Raw genomic sequence first — 21,635 nt, 5'->3', positions numbered from 1 at the left:
TATTTTTTTTTATTTTTAATTATTTCATAATTCTATTTTAACCTATTAGGGAAATAAGATGCAGATTAAATTGGTTTTCCTTTTTTCTTTCTTTTTTTTTTTTTTTTCTTCTAGGAAAACTCATATTTCTGCTGATGTCATCCATCTCTTTTTTCCTTCAATTCTCAGATTTCTTGAACTCTGAGCTTTTTTTTTTTTTTTAGCTACAAAATCCAAACTTCATCTCCTCTGGGCCAGCTAATATATCTAGCGAGGTTTTCCTGTACCCCATGATCTCCCAGTATTGATAAGGACTGTTATACTGTTGTTCTTATTCCCTAATGATAGAATGCAAGAGGCTTAGAAAAGTTATTCAGATACTGCCTGTCTTTGACCACTGCTGTCAGAAGGATGCAGATGCTGGCAGTCTGCATCAGACTAGTGGTCCATCTACTTTAGCCTCCCATCTCTTACCTTTTTTTTTTGTAAATGTTGTTGTGTTCTCAGGCATTAAAATGTACATTTCCCTCAACCACTTTATAATCGATATTATTGTCATTCTGAAAGTTTCTTGACCTCGGAGCTGCCTTGTGGCTGTGAGTTCCACCGATTGGGTGTGTTTGTTAATTTGTGAAAGGAATGATTGTCTGTTCTCTGTGTATTTTCTCTTGACGTTGTTCTGGAAACGTGTCTTCTGCTAGATTTCAACTAACTACTTTTAGTTTTTCCTTTATCATTATTCTCGTACTATTTATTTATTTTTTAAAGGTCATGGGTTTCTGTTTTTCCTTGTTGGTTAACTTTGGGTGCTCCTTCTCCTTAACTGTTTCTCTTTCAAACCACATTCTAGGAAAACACCTTTTAAAACACCCAGTCTATATCTTAGCTACGAAGCTAAACAATCTGCTCTTATAAGCAATACATTTGTATGCGCAATACAAGTTGGAGTAAAATTGTTTTAGTTTTATGGAACTGTTGTTTTAAATTCCTCTGCCATCCACACAATCACCTTGGCTTTTATTTTGTATTGGAATTTTGGTTCTCATTATTTCTTATTCTCATAAATGCAATGTTAGACCAGGGTCTAAACAATAAACAAAAAGGCCCCTTTTCCATTTCTCTTGTTTGTTTTTTTTTTTTTTTTTGTTTTTGTTTTTTTTTTTTTTTTTTCATTTGCAGATCAAACTTCTGAAATAATAATCACTGTCATGACATGGTAGACATTCTGCTATTTTAAACTACCCATCTCCTAGAAAGATGCTATCCTCAGAAAGACACATTTGCCTCCGCTGTTTTAAATTCCTAAAACTTAATGCCAAAAAACAGTGCAAATGACTCTTGCTAGAAGCAAGGTTCTTGCCATTTCTTCAAGCAATGAATTACCTCCTGATTTTCACGTTATTTCAAAATATCCTTTTCAGATAGGCATGCCAGGGGCTATTTCTAAGAAAACCCCTTTTAGTGTTATTACTGTGCAGATTTTGTTTTGCTCCAGTGCATAATGGTGATACAGAAATTGCAGTTGTTGTTTTTTTGGTCTGTATTAACCCTTCTCTCTTCATTATTTAGGACTAGAAATATCATAAAGCTTTTGGTGTCTGCCTCAAATCAGAAAATTATAGATCTGTTAGCACACACTCAGCAAGTCTCCCTTCTGTGGGTGTTAACCGAATAACTACGAACACCCAGTTGTGAGTACACTAGTCATTAACCTCAAAAACAGTGAGCTCAGCACGGTACCAGAGCATACAAGTGCCTGTAAGACACAAAAAGCTATTTTCTCTTGCCAGATGCCAGGCAAGATGTATTTCTAGAAAAAAGGCCAACAGGTGGCCTAAGAACAAATGTGCATGGAGGTCTGCTGTACCCTTCCCAGTAAGATCACTTGAAATGCTCAGCTGGAGGCAAGAACACACTGGAGAGAGAACTTCCTGAGCATCTGTCTGAGGTTTTGTGGAACAGCAAGGCCTACTTGCCCTCCCTCCCAAATCAATTAAGGTTGATGGAAATGCTCCTGCTGGTGCTAGATCACACCCAGAAAAGGGATAATTTGCCTGTAGTGTACACAGGAAGGTGACCAGTGATTTCTAATGCTTGATACTTCCCAGAAGAAAAATGTTTTGTAGCAGAGAATGAATTAGATGGATGGGTTTTCATTTTTTATTTTTATTTTTTTCAGTAGACATGCAAATCTAGGGATTTGTTTCTATAAAGAACATAAAATAAATCACACACCATTTCTGTTTTCCACATACGTGCATTCAGGAACAAAACAGACTGAGCAGACTTTCAGCCATGCAATGAATGTCAGCAGAAACACATCCGACTACAGGTCTCTTAAGTCACTTTAATGGTGATGGATGTGCAGGAAACTGTAATCAATTACATTGCCCTGGAAATTACATAGTTATTTTCCAAAAAGCCCAACAGGTAACAGTTGTTTGATACAGTAGAGCTTAATATTTCTCAGAAGACAGAGACTTTGTAATATTTGAGCTTGCCTGTACACACAAATTGCATCACTTTAACAATACCTGTACAACCTCTTCTGTATAGTCAGATTATACAGACCTGGCAGGCAGCTATAAGTGAGACGCAAGAAACTGAAGCAAGGTAGCAAAACGTAGCGTTGAACAGCAAGAAATCTGAACAGGGAGATCTAGGGTCAGATCTAGGAGGTGATGTTCTCCAGCTTGATATTTGAGAATGTTTAAAAACCAGCCATGTGCCTCTGCAAGGAGCAGCGTGGCCTTCTGCAAGGTACACACTCTTACACTATCAGGTTACCGACGGCTTTGTACTTCCTTTTCTTTTGGTTCACACCCATACGTAGCAGCTCAAAAGTCACTGCATACCACGCGGGAGATGTTGTGTGGAGAGTGGTGGCAAAATGTCATTTGCCTTCAGGAAAAAAAAAAAAAAGGTATATCCAATTTCCAGTATTTCGTGTGAGCGGTTAATATTCTTATTCTTATTAAAATATATTAAGGATATTGCTTGATCAGAGTGGCCCAAGTGTTAGGGTACAAAGTAAACAACACATTACACAACCAAACAGAGCATCATCCCTTGAGAGTCGGAGCAGCCCGCAGGGAGACTGCTGGAAAAACACACACTGCAGCTCTCAGCCCATGTGCCGCTCGTTGTGGCCCTCCTTGGTGTCTCAGCGGAGCAACGATTAGCAGCTACAGCAGGCAGCAAGAGGCAGACCAAGGAGCCCATAACAAGCTTCTTGTAGAGATCTTGTAGAGATAGTGTTAAATGATTTCCAATTCTTTTATTTTTTTTATTTTTTTCTCCACCTATCCCCCCAATATATTTCAAACCCTGCAACAGACTGCTCATCAGGTGGACGGAGGAAACCCACAGGTGTGCTTCCACAGCCCCGCTTCTCTGCCCTAAGCACACCGGTTGGGTTCTCCTCCTCACCTTGCTCCTGCTTGCTGTGGTTTGTTCCTCCATCTTCCTCCCTAGCAAATCTCCTCGTCCTCCCAGGTCCCTGCTCCTAACGCAGACCCAACGGCTTCGCCTTCCATGCCTCTTCCCTCAGCCCATTCCCCTGTGGAGGAGACAGAGGAAGACGAGGTGAGAAGGGTGACCACGAGCACAAGCTCAGTCATCGGGCGCTTGGAGCTCAGTTATCGGACACTTGTCAGGGCTCCGGCCATGAGGCGAGGCAGGTGATGAGGGTAACACGTCCCCTCCGCCCAGCAGCGGTTGGAGCTGAAGGCGAGGCGGCGGCTGGCTCCACACGGGCAGGGCACCATGACGGAGGGGCGGCCATGTTGGGGCGCTGCCACCACGGGCGGGGGGCTCCCCTCGAGGGGCAGCAGCCACGCCGCGTCCCCGGGGGGCGGTGCGGGAGGGCACCCGAGGGGGGGGCTGCGAGCCGCCAGGGGGGGGAGGCAGACACGGAGCGGGGACACGGGACGGCGAGAACTGAGCCCGAACTCGACGGGAGCGGGGGGGGCAGCAGGGCGGGAACCGCGCCGCCGCCGGGCGGGGGGGGTGCGGCCGGGCCTCCCCCTGCCTCCCGCCTGCCCCCACCCGCGCAGTGCGCAGGCCCTGCGCGCATGCCCGCGACTTATTTCGCGCGGCCGGGGCGCCGCATTTCGCGCGGCGGGGAGCGGGCGGCGGCGGCTCCGGCTCCGGCTCCACGTGACCGGCGCGGAGCGGAGCGGGGCCGGGCCGGGACCGCCGGGGGCCGGCAGCGCCGGGGCCGCCCCGCATCGCCCCGGTGCCCGCCCCGCAGCGCCCCGGGGCCGGGGCTCACCTCCGCCGACCCCCCCCCCCAGCACCCCCTCCAACCTCCTCCGCCGAGCAGCCCGGGGGGGCCCGGCCCGCTGCACCCCCCCGCGGTCGGGGCGAGGCAGCAGAAAGCGCGCACCGGTGCCGCCGTCCCCGCTGGAGCGTATTCGAGCCTCATCAGCACCTTTTTTTTTTTTTTTTTTTTCTCTTCCTCCTTTTTTTTTTTTTTATTCCTTCTATTATTTATTCTTCTTCGCCTCTGGTCCCTTTTGGGGAGGGGGCAGCCTCCTCTCCGCTCGGATTTATTGTCACCAGCACCCCCCCACCCCCCCGCCCACTCCTCGCCACAATTAATCCGATGAATTTGCCGTGATTGATCCGTATTAATAGCCGGGGTGGGTGGGCGTGTTTTGGTGTGGGGTTTTTCTTTTTTTTTTTTTTTTTTTTTTTTTTCTTTTATTGTTTGGTTCTGGGTTGTGTTTTTTTTTTTTTTTTTTTTTGGAGGGGCCGGGCTGGGATCCGATCTCCGCTCCGGAGTCCAGCCCTGGTCGGTGCCTGAGAAAATCGCATCTGGACGCCTCGTTATCATTATTGTTGTGTTTGATCCGCGCAGATAAAGGCGGAGGGGAGAGCAGTGCGTGGCGGCGGGGAGGGGAAGGCTGCACCCTTCCCCACACACACACACACACACACACGCAGACAGAAAGGGAGCTCCAGACATCCAGATATATTTTTTTTTTCCACCCACCCCCCTCGGAACTTCTTCTAGTTGGGGAGGAAAGGAAGAAAGAAAATAAATTTTGTGCAAGGAAATACTCTCAGCTCCCTCCTTCCAGCGGGTCTCTCTCCTTCTTTCTTTATTCCCCCCCTTCTTTTCTGCTTTTTTTTTTTTTTTTTTTTTCCTCCTCTCTTTCGGAGATCCTCGCCCTCCCAGCCCCTTGATCAAAGCATTCCGCTATTCTGATTTATTGCCTGCTTGGAGAGGCTTTTTTTTTTTTTCTCCTTTCTCTCGCTTTTTTTTTTTTTTTTTTTTTTTTTTTTACAAAGGCGACCTGAGATCAGCCATTACTTTCCTTGGCTCGCTTATAGGAATCTCTTACATTTGGTGCTCGCTGCTGGTGGCGGTGGAACCGCGCTCGGATTCTTTCATCCCCCCCCCACCCCCCCCACCCCCTGCCCGTCCTCCCCTCCCTCCCTTTCTCCTTCCCTCTCTCCCTCCCTCCCTCCCCCGTTATTCCGCCGGGGGAGCCGGATCCGCGGCGGCGGCGGCGGTGGGGCGGGGGGGGCCGAGAGCCAGCGGGAGAGCCGGCCAGAGCCATGGACGGCCCGGCGCGATGCAACGGGCTGCGGAAGAAGCGGCGATCGCGCTCCCAGCGCGACCGGGAGCGGCGAGCCAAGGGCGGCCGGCGGGGCGCTGCCTCCGGCGGGGCCGCCGGCCCCGGGGCCGCCGCGGCGCTCTCGTCCTCGGGCTCCGAGAAGGAAGACAATGGGCCCCCGGCGCCGTCCCGGCCGCGGCCCCCCCGCAGGAAGCGGCGGGAGTCCTCCTCGGCCGAAGAGGACATTATCGACGGCTTCGCGATGGCCAGCTTCGTCACTTTGGAGGCGCTGGAGGTAGGAGCGGCGGCGCTTTGTGTGCGCCTCATTGTGTGCGGGGGCGGCCGCGGGGGGGCCCCCGCCCGCTGCCGGCCGCCCCCGGCCCCTGCGACCCCCGCCTTTGGGGCCGGGGGCGCCCCCGCCGCCCCTTCGGACCGGCCCCGGCCCCGGCCCGGGGACACCTGCAGCGCGGGGACCGCGGCCGGCAGCGGGACCCCCCCCGCCCCGGCGTGTCCCCCCCCGGCCGGCTGTGTCCCCAGCACCCCGCCGTGTCCCCCCCGCGTCTCCTCGCGTCCCCCCCCCCCAGCCGCTGCCCTCCCCCGGAGCAAACTTTTCTCGCCCGGTGTCCCGGGGCCGAGCCCCCCCCCCCCCCCCTCCTCGTTTTTCTTCCATCCCCCCCTTGGCACGGGTGGGCGGCGCGGCCTCCCCCGGGGGGGGGAGCGGTGTCTGTCTGTCTGTGTCTGCCTGTCCCCAAAATAAAGGGGGGCGGCGCCTCCTCTCCCGAGGGGGAGCCCCGGGGCCGGCCCCCCCCCCCCCCCCCGGCCGCTGTCACCCCCCGGGGGCTCGGGGTGGGGGGGGTGATGCCGGGGGAGCCCCGGCCCCGCTGCTCTTGGAGGGCTTTGTTGTTCCTAACTTCTGCTCGGGAGAAGTTTGCGTGGTGAAAGGCAGATTTATTTGGGTTTACATGCACTGGAATCACAACTGTAACAATTATGAACTGTCAAAATAAATGCGAAGATGAAGCTGATTGTTTAACAAAAAAATCTGTGTAGCTCTTAAGCTGTTTAAATATTTAGCCAGGAATACTTAGTGGCATTTTCTGGTGTTGGTTTTTTCTTTGTTGTTTTTTTTTTTGATTTTTTTTCCACCCTTTGGAGCCAAATTTTGTCCTTGGTTACACCTGCACCAGCCCAGACTCATGTCTGGGAGAGATCTCCTCCCGGTGTAAGCCAAGGGAGGATCTGCTCCCCCCGAGAGCCTCCGCGTGGCTGGCGAGAGGCTCGTGTGGGTGATGGGGAACCAGTGCTGGGGATGGCCAGGCTCCCCGCTGCCACCCCTCTCACCTGGTGAGCCCGTCCACCAGTGTCCTACGTGAGCCGTGGAGAGGAGCGTGGACGTGTCTTTGTCAGCAAGAGTGGGATTTGCAAGCTGAGGATTTGGACAAAATTCTCTTCTTCCTCAAACAAAGCCCCGGTTCGTGTCGTTAGGGGTTTTGTGGGAATATGGACTCGAGAATTTGGCCGTAGCCCTTCCTGGAGGGGAATCGAGGAGCAAGTTTTATGTTCAGAACTTGTAGGGTGTTTTGGAAAAAATCTCTTTTGTGTTTCACTCCTTATTTATTTATTTTCCACTTGAAATGAAAATTGCTGTGCTTTTTTTCCCCGTTGCAAAGCCAAGAATGGCTACTACTTGCATCCTGTTGTAATCCTATATCGCTAAAAAGGAGTGCAGAAACATTACCCAGTTCTGCCAGCTAATATCACATTCAGATAAAACAATAGCTCGCACACTGAGACTTGACATACTTTTAATGTTCATGTGATAGGTGGCACATTTTGACCTAACGATTTCATGCTGCGTTGAGAAATAATGTCACAAAATCATTGTTAGGTGCTTTTCCCTGCAGCTCGGTGTATGTGTTGAGAAAGTTGTTTCCGAGGATCAGAGGGAGATGAAGGTGTCTCAGGCACAAGCCCAACGTAGCAGGAATTACTGCGTGTGTTGCTTGTAGCAGCCTCAAGTTTTCCTTGCGATTTCAGTGCTGGCAAGGAGGTCGTGAGATGTCTCAGCCCAGGGGAGATGTTCAGGTTCTTGTCTCAACTCATACCAGAGCTGAGAAGCCCTGGGTGCCGTGGAGAGGTGCCCTGGTGTTTACACACCTCGTGTTTTGGATCTGCCTCGGGCTCTTTGGAGCCGTGGAGGTTTCTCCCCAGGTTGCAGAAGATTTCTGTGCCCAGCATGACAGGATTGCCCTACTGGGATTTGTGCTTGAACTTCAGCCTGTTCTCAGGCTTAGTGCAGCCAAGAGTGTGAGACAGAGGGTGTGTTTAGTCTGCTTGTTGGTAATAGCAGTGAGGACCGATGTTCAGAACTTCACACCATGGGAAGATCTAAACATGTGCTCCAGGACGGGCAGCGGGTGGGCTGGCTGGCGCGGGGGGGATGTGGAGGGATGAGGCTGAGCGCCCTGCTCATGAGCCCACCTTTGTGGCAGGAGGTGTGTGAGTTGGGTGGGAGCCGGCTGTTGCCCCAGGGGATCTTTTTGTGGGTGCTGCAAATAAAGCTGTGAACAAGAGCAAGGATTTCCACATAGCTTTGTTTTGCTTGACCTTTTCTAAATGCCTTGTGTTGGGGTGACTGGAAAGCCCAAATTGTGCAAAATGCCAGGTTGTGTGGGGCTTGTGGACTCAAAGGGGACACAGGTGCTGCAGGAGAAGATGCACCTGATGGCCACTGTAGTTCCAACAGGAGTCCTCTGTGTCTGTTAACACCAATTACGGGCATGTTGATAAAATTTCCCATCCCTTAAAGCACAATTATCTCTTTAAGCAGCTCCCACTCTTCGAGCTGCTTTTCTGTCCAGGTATCAGTAGCCTCCTCTGCTTCTGCAGTGTAAATTATTTGGTGTAGAAAGAGAGGCCGTCTGCTTCTAGTTATCTGCAGCAGGGTTTATGACAGCCTGGACCTTGATCTCCTTTATATTTGCGTGGGGAATAGCAGGGAAAGAGGGAAGTGGGCAAAGACAGCAGGTTCTCATTGACTTTTTTTTTTCGGTTGTTGTTGTCTTGGAGCAACAGTTGAGCAAATCTGGTGTTACTGCAAACGTGGCCAGACTGCTCCTTGCCTGGTCTGATGAGGCTCTGCTGTAGTGAGGTGCTCTGAAGGCCCGTGCCCCACGTGGAGCTCTGACCTTCAGCAGCCCCCAGGTGCCTCTGGTTTAGCACAGTGGTGTAGTCCTGCAGCTTGATCTCAGCACCACGTCCTCCCGCGGGTGGCCTTGCTGGGACTATGTGCAGCAGGCTCTGTGCATCGCTCCACAGCACTTACTCACCCCTCAGCTCTCTGGCCTCCCAAAATCTTCTAGTCTGGAAGAGGAGAAGGGTGCAGACAGCTGGTGTCTGTGCTCAGCAAGACACCAAGCTGACCTCTTGCTGTAGCCTGCACCTCTAGCACGTTTGTTTCCAACAATCACTGCATGAGGTTCTCCAAACCCAGGTGGGCATTGTTGATGCTGGTTTGACAGGGAAAGGGCGTTCCTTCAGGAGGTGATAAATGGATCTGTTGGGGTGACTTTCTGTGTGATGTGCTGGGGAGGTTTCTGTGGAGCTCTCGGGCAGGTGGGATTTCACAGATGTCTCCTTCCTCTCCCCGGCACGTCAGGCAGCAGGGCGATGTGGCAGGGCTGTTGGCGTGCGGTGGGGAAGGTGGTTTGCTGTGATGAGAAACGAAATCTGACCTGAATGTTAAGATAGCTTAAAGCCTGGGAAGTACTCTGTGTTTCCTGAGTCAGCTCCAACCATCCCTACGGAGCAAGCAGTTGGTTTTGGGTTTTCTGAACCCTGAGTAAGGTAATGAGCTTTTTCTGCGGATGTTTATTTAGCTTCAGCTCAGGCAGTTCATCTGACAAGCTTGAAATGGGACAGAGATATTTATTTATAAAGCACAGATAGAAATGGCACAGGGAGGGGTGAGCTTGCATTTAAATGGCGATTCTTGTTCCGTAAAACCAGCGCAGTTCCTCACCGCACGTTTGAACTAATTTCTGTTCAGCATGCAGACATCAGTCTGTTTTGAGACCATGCTAAATTATCGTCAGGTAAAGCCCAATGTAATTAATTACAAATGAGAAATGCTGACAAATATTTGTCAAGGAGCTGCTTAATGAGTTTCAAATTCTGTGTCAGATGATTCCATCCACCTAGTGTAAATAATTTTTAAGCAATTGTTCCACTGAGTTTGTGTGATTTAGGCAGATGTTAGCTATGGCAGTTCTACCTATTGAGGGCACAAAATAATGCAAGACTAAATGGAGTAAAACTTAACAGCTGATAGCGGCTTTTAAATAGAAACAGTGCTGTTACACAAACAAAATGTGGAAATAATAGGAGGTTTTGAAGATGCTGTGGTCTAAACAGCATGTCTGTGTGCTGTGTACACACAGTGTAACCCTGTGTGTGCATGCGAAGGCAGGAATTTGATTTAATAACCATTGTGTGGTGCCCACCAAAAACACTCATCAATAGGTTGGTTGTGTGACAGCAGAAGCTTGGGCTCAGACGCCAGAACAACTGGCTGGCAGTGGGGTTTCTCCCCAGATCAGACTCTTCACACCAGCCTTTTTGTGGCTTGATTAGCCTTTACTTAAAACCTCTGAGATTCCGACACAGTTTGTCCTGCCTTGTCTCTATCCTTTCATATTTCAAAAGGAATTTGATCTTCGTGCCTTACCGCAGCAGCATCATAACATCAGGTGTTTGTTCAGTGCTGTCAGCAAATCTTGGTAGTCCTTCCTGTATTTATTGACTGCTTAGGTTCTTTGGTGTTTGTCCTAGTCTGTTTGCACACGCATGTCTTCAGATTTAGACCAGCAGAGAAAAGAAGGTAGTAACTAAATGAAGGTATCTGCGGATAACAAGTGGCATTAGGTTTTGTGTGACGCTGGGATATCATATGAAGCGATGTGCTTATTATTTTCATTATGTGTTTAGAGGAAACAGTAAATTGACCTGAGATCAAATTTTGAGATAACCTTGACAGAGCAGCTGAATCTCTCGATGAAAACCCTCTGCGACCAGAGATGAAAAAACAGCAACCAAAACTGAAACCGGGACTGCGAGCAGCAGGATGTGTGTTCCACAAAAGGAACCTCTCGGGTAATTTTTGAAACCTATGTTACTATAATTTGGACATGTGAATAAAAGCCTGTTACTTTTCTGTGAGGCTGGGCACCCCCAGCTCCCCCCCCGATTCATGTAGCTGTTGAAGAGCTGTTATCATCTCTTCGCGCACATAATGACTGAGGATTGTGATCCTTGCATAAATACTCTTTTAAACTCCTGAAGGTAACAATGTAATGAAGGTGGGGATTTTTGCCTTTCCCATGGGTGGTAGTAGGAGGCACAATGGCCTTGAGTTAAAGAAGGAAGAGTTTAAACTATAAGGACAAGTTCTTTAGATAGATGTGATTCAAGTAGTCTCCACTGGCCCCGCTCTTTAAGCTCAACATTAATGGGAATTATACCACGTATCAATAGGACAAAAGACACCCTTATCCTTTTTTATCTTGGCATCTTTTTTTTTTTTTCTCCTCCGCTATTTGGGTGAGAAAGTAAGCCCTTTCTCATTAAATATCTGGGGCCTCTGCTGGGATGAGGGAGTGTAAAGAAACAGATTTATAAAATAAGGGTAAAGGATCAGGAACTTGGAAGGAAAATGATCACTAGGGAAAGGCCAAAAAATCAGCAGAAAGACATCAAGGGGCTGAGTAATTGAAAGATTGAGTTACAACGCTGAGATCAATAGAGAAATACCAGGGACTGGATGGGAACACAACTGGAGGGAGATGTTCCTGGGAGCTGCAGGTGGGGTCTGCTCTGTGCCCTGGTGGGAGCCCTGCCCGTGCTGCTGGGGAACGCTCAGCCCCTGCCTAAGCGTTGTTAAACCTGGTAACTCTTCAGCTGAGAGAGAGAGGCAGGATTCCTCGCTCAGTGAAATGCCCCCCCTTTCTCCCCATCTGTTAGTTTTTTTTTTTTTTTTAATGTTTCTGGCAATTTGAGTGGAAGACCCTTCCGTATTACACTGGGGGTCTGACCTGCAGCCTTGTAATTATCTGCAGCTAAATTAGAAGTTTAATCTTTGTTCTGAGCAACAATAAGTTGAGTCAGATAGGTTTTAAAAATAGCCTAAGCTCAAGTTTAGTGAAGTCTCAAATGCAATTAATAAAAGGGTAACGGAGTTAGGAGGTTGTGGGCTGAAACGTGGCGATGTTTAACTCTGAGCTTTCCTCTACTCGAACTGCAGCCTTCTGCAAGGGAAACTGCTTGCGCTGCTTCTCTATGTTCATGTATATCATCCATACGATTTATCAGCTCAGTATCTGTATTCTCGCTGGGGTTTGGCTTGGTGTGTGCCACAAATTACCAGCTGCATGCATTTCTTGTGTAGTTGGTTTGTTGTCGTTTTGACGTGGTGCCAAGCCATGGTGAAGACCACTTCAGAACATCACAGTCCTCTAAATTCCTTTGTTGTAAAATGGATATTATGAAAATCTACTTTGTAAGTAATGAGAAATGGCTAATGCAGGTAGGGATTTGTTTTGCTGTAACAGCAGAACGTGCAGTGGCAATTTGTCAGATCCCCAGCTCAGCTCCGCTGTACTGTTTGCCTTTAAATAGTGTGTTACCTTAATATCTTGAGATTTTTCTCCTTGTATCTTGGCAACACTGCTGCTGAAGTTCACACACTCGTGTGCTGGAGAGGGAAGGCTTTAACCAAAAGGGTAAATCTTTAGTCTGGTAAACGTAATAAGGAGGAGTTTTGGTTCTGCCTTACTGTCTGCAGGAGCGGCGGCGTGAAAGTCTGCAGAAGAAGTGGGTTATTCCCCGGCACCAAGCGTATTTCTCTCTTTGTGGCTTTTTGCCTGTCAGGTGTAATTTGATCACGTTGCTTGACATTCACTCCTTGTGGATTTACTTGGGTTTTGTTCGGTGTGCTGCTTGGTCCTCCTGATTTTAAGATCTCCCGAGATGAAGATGTGGTAGGGGTGCAGAGGTGTGTTAATATCCGCTGTGTCCAAGTGCCCGGCTGTCTGGACTTCAGGCTCTGTAATGCCGCTTGGTGCACTGATGTGATTGATATCCCAAGTCCAAGTGGGAATAGTTACTCCACAGCTATGCAGGAGATCAGCTTAGTGTTCTCTGCAGAAATGATCGCCCATTAATCTGTTGTGCACGTTTGCCAGCTTTTCAGAGTTAGAAGTTGCTTTTCCTCTAAAACCAGTGCTTTTATAAATTGCATCTTTTTGTGCTTTTGTTTGGTAGCAAAGGAGGAATTATAGGTTTGGAAATAAAAACACCAGCAATCTGTTTTCTCCATCCATAAGCCCAGGCTTGCCCTTTGCTGGATGAGCTCATGACAATGAGCAGACTTCTCCAGCCTTCGAGGTGTGTGATGTGCTGGGCATCCTCTGGACAGAGCCATCTGGGGCAGGTGTGGGGGTGCTGCAAGAGGACGGTGCACGCTGCAGTCAGAGAGGGAAATAGAGGTAGGAGCTAGAAAATTTGGGCTTAGATTAGCTGTAGGGTGGCTGAAGTTCTGGAGGGGTTTTCCTTGTGTGGCACCATAGGTGTAGATGAGGTGTATTTCTCTTTCAGATGTGTTTTGCACTCCCATGCAATTGTATGATGGACAGACCAAGAACTGAATTCATGAAGGTCTTTTGAGAAGCTGTGCTCCGTAACGAGCTATGAGAGGGATGACTTTTTAAGAGGATGGCTGGTAACAGGTAACCAAGTTTGCAGATTGCTCTGAAGTGCCCTACTGCTGCTGCTAACTCACCCTCCTGGCACGCGAAAGGCATTTTTCATTACTTTGCCCATGAAACGGAACCAAGGAGACAGAACTGGTTAGTGCCAACCTTTCCTGGACCACACACAGGTTGCTCTTGGCATGGGCAGACCTCTCAATGTGAGGATCGGCTTTGGTGATGCCTCTTCTCACGGGTATGGTGGGAGTGGAGGAGAGGCAGCAGGATAAACCAGCTCTTTGATATAAAATGTGTTTGGAGCATCCTTCCAGGGTCCTCCAGACGCTGGCATCTGGTCCCCAGCTTCCCCAGGACATGGGCAGGAGCTGGGAGGTGCTGCTGTGGCGAGAGCTGGATAACATGCTCTCTCCAGCTTGCTCCAGAGCTGGCCAGATGTGCTGAATGGCCAGGCACAGCACAAAACCCATTGGAGAAGGGTTGGGGCAGAGAAAGTAGCTTTGACCTCAGAGGAGGCCCTGTGGTAAGAAGGCAGAGGAAGAAGTGCTGCTGGTGGGGACAATTTATGTCGCAACTCTGCTAGCGTTGTGGGTTTTAATGCACATCAAGGGCACTTTGACCTTTGAATGGAATCTTCTGGTGTGAAATTGTGTCTTTTCTCCTTTCTTTTCTTCCCTTAAAAAAAAATTCAAAATAAATACTGAAAATCAAAACCGTCTGTTTTGAGGGGACAAAATTGCCTCTCTTTATTTTATGTGATTTGGATATTACTGAACGATTAAAAGTCCTAGTAATTCCTACTGGCTGGCTATTGTGCTTATAGGCAGTGACTCTTCCAGCATTAGTCACTTTAACTATGGAAAAAAATAATAAAAATGCAATTAATGTGGCTCAACAGCTGAGTCGGCTGGACGTTAAAAAAAAAAAAAGTAAATTTTAATGAGTTCTGGGATCAGAAAGATACATCTGGTGGATGGATTTGCCAAGTTTTCAACCTCAGAATGTGTGTTGAAAAACTCAGTGAATTATGTAACTACAAAAGTGGATCTTTGCATGTTTATAAGACCTCAGTGCAATCTCCTTATATTTGCCTAATGACAAACAGACATTCTCGCGGAGAGGCAGCCCAGAAGGACACACATATGCTGGAAGGGCTCTGTAAGCTGATAGTGTTTGTATCAGAATGCGGCTACCAGCAAGGGAATTTTAGTGCATCCATTAAATGAAGAAATAAATAAAAATTAAATCTTGGTCTTGGATGAAAGAAAATAAAAGGAAGGGAAGGGGGAGGGGAGAAGGCGGGAGGCAAGGAAGCACTGAAACTTTAAATGTACGTGATGTGTGGGCTACGATATTGTGCCTCCACTGCTGAACCAGAAAATTTATAACAACTGTTTGTCATGTGTATGTATTTATAGCCATTCACATAATGAAGAAGTTTCATGAGGTTGTAATAACATATCAAGATGGATGTAATTAAAACAGAAGCAAATTGACACCTCTAGATTAAAGGCAAACTCTAAACTAATACACCTGTACGCTGTCACTTATGTATTAGTTGTCTGGGGCAGTCTGCCAGATATGCAAATAAAAAGACATTGGCACATTTCCTTGGATATGTGGTTATGAAAAACCCAACTATTTAATCTCTTACCTAGCCCTTTTCAGGTTTGTAGCAACAGCAGAAATCCTTTATTTGGTGTCACTGATGCCTTGTGATTGGAGGGGGTAAAAAGATTTGGAGAAATGGGGATAGGAGCAAGAAATACAGCGCAGGTGATGGACGTGGAGAAGTGTTCTTTAAATGGGAGCCTTGCCTGAGAAAAGAGGTGTCAGCTGGGCTGTTTCAGATCTGTCCTAACTCTCTCTCAACTCGAGAGGAGTAAAGAGTCCTTCATGTTGACTTAGTGTTTGAGTTCAGGTAAATGCTTTTGAAAATTGCGCTGTAGCAACAGATGTTGGTCCTCGTACTGCAGGTGACTGAGGTTGCCAGTAAGAAATGCCTCTAAAATGTATGTATTTCAGATATATTGGAACAATTCAAATCTGATGTAAATCGTAAGTGAGTCTATGAAATGGCTGTAAAGTATCTTAGCAATTTGATATAATAGTATTTTTTCAACTTGTTTCAATTTGCAGAAACCTAGTATTTGCCAGTGGAGCTGTGGACACCTGTGTGCTGAATTTAAGCCGTCAGTTGACACATTTACTCTCTGAATCAACTTTCTTGGAGTTCTTAGAGTTAGTTGGCAAAATGCTGATATAAAATAGTGTGTTGTTATGGAGCAGGAGGGGAATGACCTGCCTTGTTGGTTGCAGGCAGGTGAAGGGAAGTACCGGGCTTTCCTCCGAGTATCTTGCATCCAGATAACCCGCATTCCTTGAAAAGCCCCAGGGATGGAAATGGGTCCTCACACGTCTTGTGTGTAACCCATGTGGCTGCCAAACTGGGTTTTCTGTTACACAGATGGTGCCAGCACCTGAGATAGCTGTTTGAAAGACCTCACCTTCTGTGGGTTTGCTGGCATCTCCTTCGTGAGCGGCTGTCCCAGAGCTCCGCTTCCTGCCGCTGCTTCCAGCGTCCTCCTCTGAAGCTTGCAGACCCTTGGGCTGCAAACATAAATCAAACAGCTTTGTTAGGAGATGTATATGACCAATTCTTGAGAGCTTAGTGATGCCCAGAACTCAGCTGGGCTTTGAAATGCGGCTTGAAGCTATTTGCCCCATTGGTGCTGAAGTGGAGACGTGGCCATGGGCTTTGTGGGGCATCGTGGTCCCAGTGGGCTGCTGCCCTGCCAGGGCTGGGATCTGTGCTGCTACAGAGGTGACTGCACCATGTGGGCATTCTCAGGGAGCTGCCTGCATAAAAGCTCCAGTGCTTTGTTACACTTCTTCTGAATTATAAAGGCTCCTTTTTAATACATCTGGACACTAAAGATCAATCGTGCTAGGTACGAGGCTTCAAAGTGGTTTGAAATGGTAGGATTTTTGTCTTCAATGCTTCAACAACTTTTCTTCCACCTTTAATCTTTCATGAGCAGAAGCTTCAAAAGATAATTAGTAAAACATGCTTTTATCTGCATTTATCTCAAAACATGATTAATTTTTTAACTGCAATTACAGCAATCATTTCAAGTTTCCTCTATATTAATGAGTAAAGGATTTTTTAAATTTTTTATTTTGAAAGAGAGAGCCTAAATAGGACTGTATTGGCTGGGTTGAAAGGTACGTTTATGAGTGTGCTTTTTGTTTTCATTGCTAGGGATTGAATTTCCGGTTCCAGGAAGTAATATTTCACATGGATTAAAGTCTTTGAAATGCTCTTGCCCAGCTTCCCTGGATCATTTTGAGGAGCTGACAATAATAGGAACTGGATCAGGCTCTTGCTGGACCTGGCTGCCCAGCCACTCATTCCCCGTGTCGCCGAACCTTTTTGCACTGTGCTGTGCACGCGTGACCGGTGGGATATCCTCTGCCTGCCGCTCTTGGCATTGAAACGTAAGAAATACGATGCGGGTGGTTTGTTGCTAATGAGTTGGCAATGAAGTTGTAAATTTTCACCTTTACAATTTCTGTCTGTTATAGGCAGCTTAAGGCGTTTTTTATTACTATTTCACTTCTGCGAGAAAGATGTTCATGCCTGTGCCTTTCTTTATTGCTGGTGGCTGTGTAGGACAGTGTCCTGCCTGCAGGGCTCCATGGGATGTAGGACCCCCTCCTGGCTGTTGGTCCTATGCGTGGTTTACCCTGGTGCCCCTAGAAAACAGTGCTGCTGGCACAGAGGTATCCCGGAGCAGGTATCCAGGGCTTCAATCAATTAAAAACTTTTTCCACTAAGCTGCTGCTTTTGTGTAACTGTGTCCCATGAAGGGTGCTCATCAGCCCTGCATGCAGAGGAGGGAGCTGTGTGGCTGGAGTGGGCTGTTGGTGGCTCCGTGCCTCCGAAGGACTCAGCCCTGGGGCTGCTTGGAGTGGTGCTGGGCTCTGGGTACCACTCAGGGGCTGGTGCTTGCTCAGCAGATGGAGCAGGCACTTGGAGCTGCTGCTATAGGAAGCGTAATGACCTGATTTTTTAGTTTTTGATTTATCCACCCCTTCAGTTAGGCCCTGGTCTGGGGTGTCAGAGGTGTCTCGGAGTGAGCCTGCACAGCCTTGGTTCACATCTGAGTTTAGCTTCTAAACTGGGAGTTACCCTGCTCTGCAGTCTCTGGGGAGGTGGATGGGACGATGACCCCAGCAGTGAATTGGGCAGCTGCATAGGAAAGCATGCAAGTGTATAATCAGATTTCTGATAAAACCAGGTCTCAAAGTCTCTTGAATGGGTAGCTTTGCTGTGAATAGCCTCGTGAGGTCTGCTGTGGCTGCTCTCTTTGTTTGGTACTCTGACAAAAATTGCTCTGGTATCCTTGTTGGCATATTTTTACATCTGTTATCCATATTTTGGATTTGTTCTGGCTGCGGTCTTATTTTGTTTTGCAAAATCTACCTGGGTTTGGGACGGAGATATATGTTTACTAAGGCAGATTTGGAAATTGCATTGTTGAAATACAGCCCATATGGGCTATTGTAAAATGGTTACTGCAGCATATAATTGCCTTCACAATGATGTGCTTTGTCATTTCACTTCCATCTTCAAAGAGGCTCTCCTGTAGTCTGCTGACAGCAATGGTGGTATTAGAAAACATATGGATTTGTAAAGGCATTAAACTGTCTTTAGTTCAAGGATTAGATTACAGCGTTAGAGTATGGGTCACCACGTTTTCATGTGGATAGGCTGCACTTGGCTCTGTCAGGGTGTGCTGTAGGTTAGGGAAGGGTTTGTTTGTTTATTGGAAATACCTGGCACGATGTCCCCCTGAGCGCAGGGGGAAGGAGGCATCTCTTGTGCTGCTGCACGCTGTCCATTCCTCTGTCTGTCTGTCCCACGTGGATGGCTGAGCTCGGTCTGGGCTGGCCAGCCTTGGAAGATGTCTCAGAGGGAGGGCAATGCCAACTGCAATGTGGAAAAATGCACAGAATAGAGGGACCACAGTGCTGACTTTTGAAACTTTGGGGTTTTGTCAGTCCTCTGTGCTGGGCTGCTACTCAGCATGTTTTGAGCATTTGTGTGCATTATGTTTGCGTATAAAGGATGCATTTAAGCTGTACAGCTCCCCACGTTTTGGAGCACAGGGCAAACCTTTGTCTTTTGCTGCATCTCCACCCACACGGTCCTAAGGGTGGATTTGCCAGTGCAGGTTTGAGGTCTGCAGTGCCCTTTTTCGGGCTGGAGCTGTGCTCCTGCTCCTCCTTTACACCCTCACAAGGGGAGAGCTGGAAGTGGTAACAGGCAATGAAGACCGTTCTGTTTCAGTTTTGTCTCTTCTCTCTAAAACTTGCTGCCTGCTCAGGTTTGTGCTCTGCCCAGCTGGAACATGGGAGCTGCACTTGTGCTGCTGTCACCGGCTGCAGCCCCATGGGGTTTGGCTCATGCAGGTCCATCCCAAGCTATGCCTCCAACGGCTCTTGTCCTTCAGACACTGTCTCTAATCAAGAGTGCTGTTCCCTAGGAGGTACAGGCTTGTCCCTGGGTAACCACAGCCCACTTCCATGACCTTGCTTGGAGCCCTGTGTACGCTCGTGGGGAGGTGCCGTGTCTGGTGTCTTGATTTCATTTGGGTGTCTTGACAGAACGCAGTAGGTCTATGGGGACAGTGCTGATGTGTGAGCTGCTATTTAGCGTGAAGTCAGTCGCGTGCTTAAGTGTTGCTTTGGGCTGGAGTGTTAATTTTGCTGCAGCTGAGTTTTTCTGTCTGCAAAATGGGTTTAATAATGCTCTCTCTCTTTGGAGATTTCTCCGCTACTTAATTAGCAATTGCAGGTTGCTCAAGTAGTAAGTGAGGAACATAAAATATCTGCATAATTTAACTGTAAGGCCTTGAAATGCCAGTGTTTATATATATGCAGCAGTGGCCTGGCTACAATGCTTATTTAAGGAACTGAGGGTACCTGTGTAATCATCAGCCACCTTTTAAACTAAATGTAATTCTGCCTTAAAATTGCCGATTACAATCATTTCATTAAGCAAATCCGATGTGAAGGGTAACCCAGTGAAATTCTGATGATTGCTTAATTTTTCTTTATACTGTTATGATTATTAATGATGTAAAAGTTAGTGTTGCTTGGTTATGGCTTGTTTCGGATTTAAATCACTTCTAATGCTATCTGTCCCAGCTGCGGTGTATATCAAGGCTAGCTTATGGTAATATGTTTTCTTAAATCCATTGCAGAATAAGGAAGAAAGTCTTGTTCTAGCTATGAGAAATGTTAAAGGATGTATTACTAACTCTGGCAGCTGTGATGGTGATAAACAAATTAGGCCTGTCATTAATGCCAGGGTCTGCTGGTGTAGTATGTCATGAAACTGGGATATCTCTCTTACTAACTGGCCTATAAAAATATAAATAAATGCAGGGTTTTTTAGTCCTTGCGTAAGAAATTTAAGAGCAAAGCTGCATTGTGATAAGGTTTGTGTAAGCTGACGCTGAGGTCTGTGCGTTGCATGTGGTGTGTTTTCACAGCAAAGGGCACAGAAATGAACTGAGGAGAAAGTTAGTGTGGGGAGAGGCTCCCCAGGAGCTGCAGCTGGTGCAGTCAGGGCTTTAGTTAAGGACAGTATGTGTGTGCAGATGCTTAAATCAATCCCTCCTTAAGACAGTACTTGAAGGTGTGGTTAAAAATCATAGCACAGTGGACTTAGAATGAGTGTATGCTTAGGTGCAGTCAGGAGCAGGATGCTATCAGCTATATCCAGAAACACTCTCTTAATGCAAGGCCTCCCAATGGTGCCTTTTTAGAAAATGAACGTGTTTTGAGGGTCAGCCTGGGGGAATGGCTTGGGGTTTTTGGCGTGTAGCTTTGCTTGGGGACAGGGGTGCCACTGCCTTGCGCTGTGCAGGCACCTCCCGTCCTGCTGCACACTGCTGCCTCCAGCACCAGCTAAACAGGTGGCAGGATGGGAAGTGCCGCGCTTGGAACGGAGTTCACTCTGCACAATAGCTCACCAGAGGCCTGTTTTGTTACAGAACATTGATTAAATAAATATTCCTATGCATACAAAAGAGGAGAAATCTGTTAGAGCTCTCTGCAGTTATTTTTCCATTAATGGCGAGGAGCTCTCTCTAATTTTCCTGCCCCTTTCAATCTGTTCGCCTGTCTTCCTCCCTTCCCATCACCATGAATGCCTTCAAGAGCCTGAGTAACGTACACACCGCCGAGGTTTCCTCTCGTGCAGATCTGCTGCCGCGTTTGCTCCAGCACAATGTGCGCTAGCAGATCCCGCTAGCCAGTACAGGGCATAATTGGCTGCTGTGTGTGAGTGGTTCTGATTAACTTGGTATTTCATGTTCAATATCAGGATTCCTTGTGCTAACTGACAGTCATTTCATTATTTTATATAGCAGCAGTCAAAAATACAATTTTGCAATGTCGGCATCTTGCATAATGTTGACAATTGGGGCAGAATATTTGATGTCTGAAGAATGTCTTTTTTTCTGGTGTTTCTGTGACCCCCGATCTTTTCAAACCTTTGAGGCAAAAGTTGCTGCTCTGTGATCTGTGCTGTGAGCAAGGGAGCATGTTTTTGGGGAAAGAACCTCTGGTTCAGACACCCTGGCGGCCAAAGACAGTCTGCTGCAAGAAGCAGGTCGAATTCAGTATGAAGTGGTGGCAACTGGGAATAAATGTAGGGTAAAAAAAAAAAAAAAAAAAAAACATACTCAAGGGGGAAAAATAGCTTTAGTTTTTAAGTTCAGCAAATATTTGTCTCAAGAAAGAAATGTTGGTTGAACAAATGTCTGGCTGCAATAGAAGTATGAGAAAATGCCGTGGCATTACTTTGGCTCTATGCAGATGTGGCCAAGATCAAAATCCACTCCAAAGAAAGTAACTTGAATTAGGTTTTCGTTTTTCAAGCAATAATCTTTCTGCCTTGGACAAAACAGAAGTCATCGTTGTTGTTTTTCTTGGAAAAATTTAGAGCTGTTATTCTAGAGATGTAAATTACACCATGTATTTTTTTCATATTTAAAGACCACAAACGAATCCACCTTCTGTTATGAGTTTGCTCTAAAATTCTTGCCCTATTGGCTAGATATGGGAGCGGGTTGTGGAGGTGCCCCCTGGGTAGGACTGGTCCTCTGCACACTCCGGCGAGGAAGACACCTTGTCCTCTTTCCTAAGCAGTGATGCGATTGCTGTGCTTGAAATAAAGCCATGCCAGCATGCTCCACTCTCCCGCTGCTCTGCATCGCTGAGGGTTAGAGAGGACTGTATCTACAAGTCTGAAGCAGCA

General features: G+C 47.5%; 1 protein-coding gene across 1 annotated transcript in view; it reads left to right on the top strand.

Annotated features, from left to right (window-relative positions):
• Positions 1-5,544: 5,544 nt before the first annotated feature.
• Positions 5,545-21,635, top strand: part of LOC311217673 (autism susceptibility gene 2 protein-like) — a gene marked incomplete at both ends in the record, with an annotated part of 663,617 nt that continues 647,526 nt past the window's right edge. Inside the window, one exon of the mRNA XM_084299926.1 lies at positions 5,545-5,838. Coding sequence (XP_084156052.1) covers positions 5,545-5,838 — 294 coding nt within the window. The remainder of the gene's footprint in view (positions 5,839-21,635) is intronic.

This window comes from Netta rufina, assembly GCF_964035555.1.
Source record: "Netta rufina genome assembly, chromosome: 21".
NCBI classification, from domain to species: domain Eukaryota; kingdom Metazoa; phylum Chordata; class Aves; order Anseriformes; family Anatidae; genus Netta; species Netta rufina.
The sequence above is the reverse complement of the archived record's forward strand: the minus strand, read 5'-3'. Positions and strand labels throughout refer to the sequence as shown.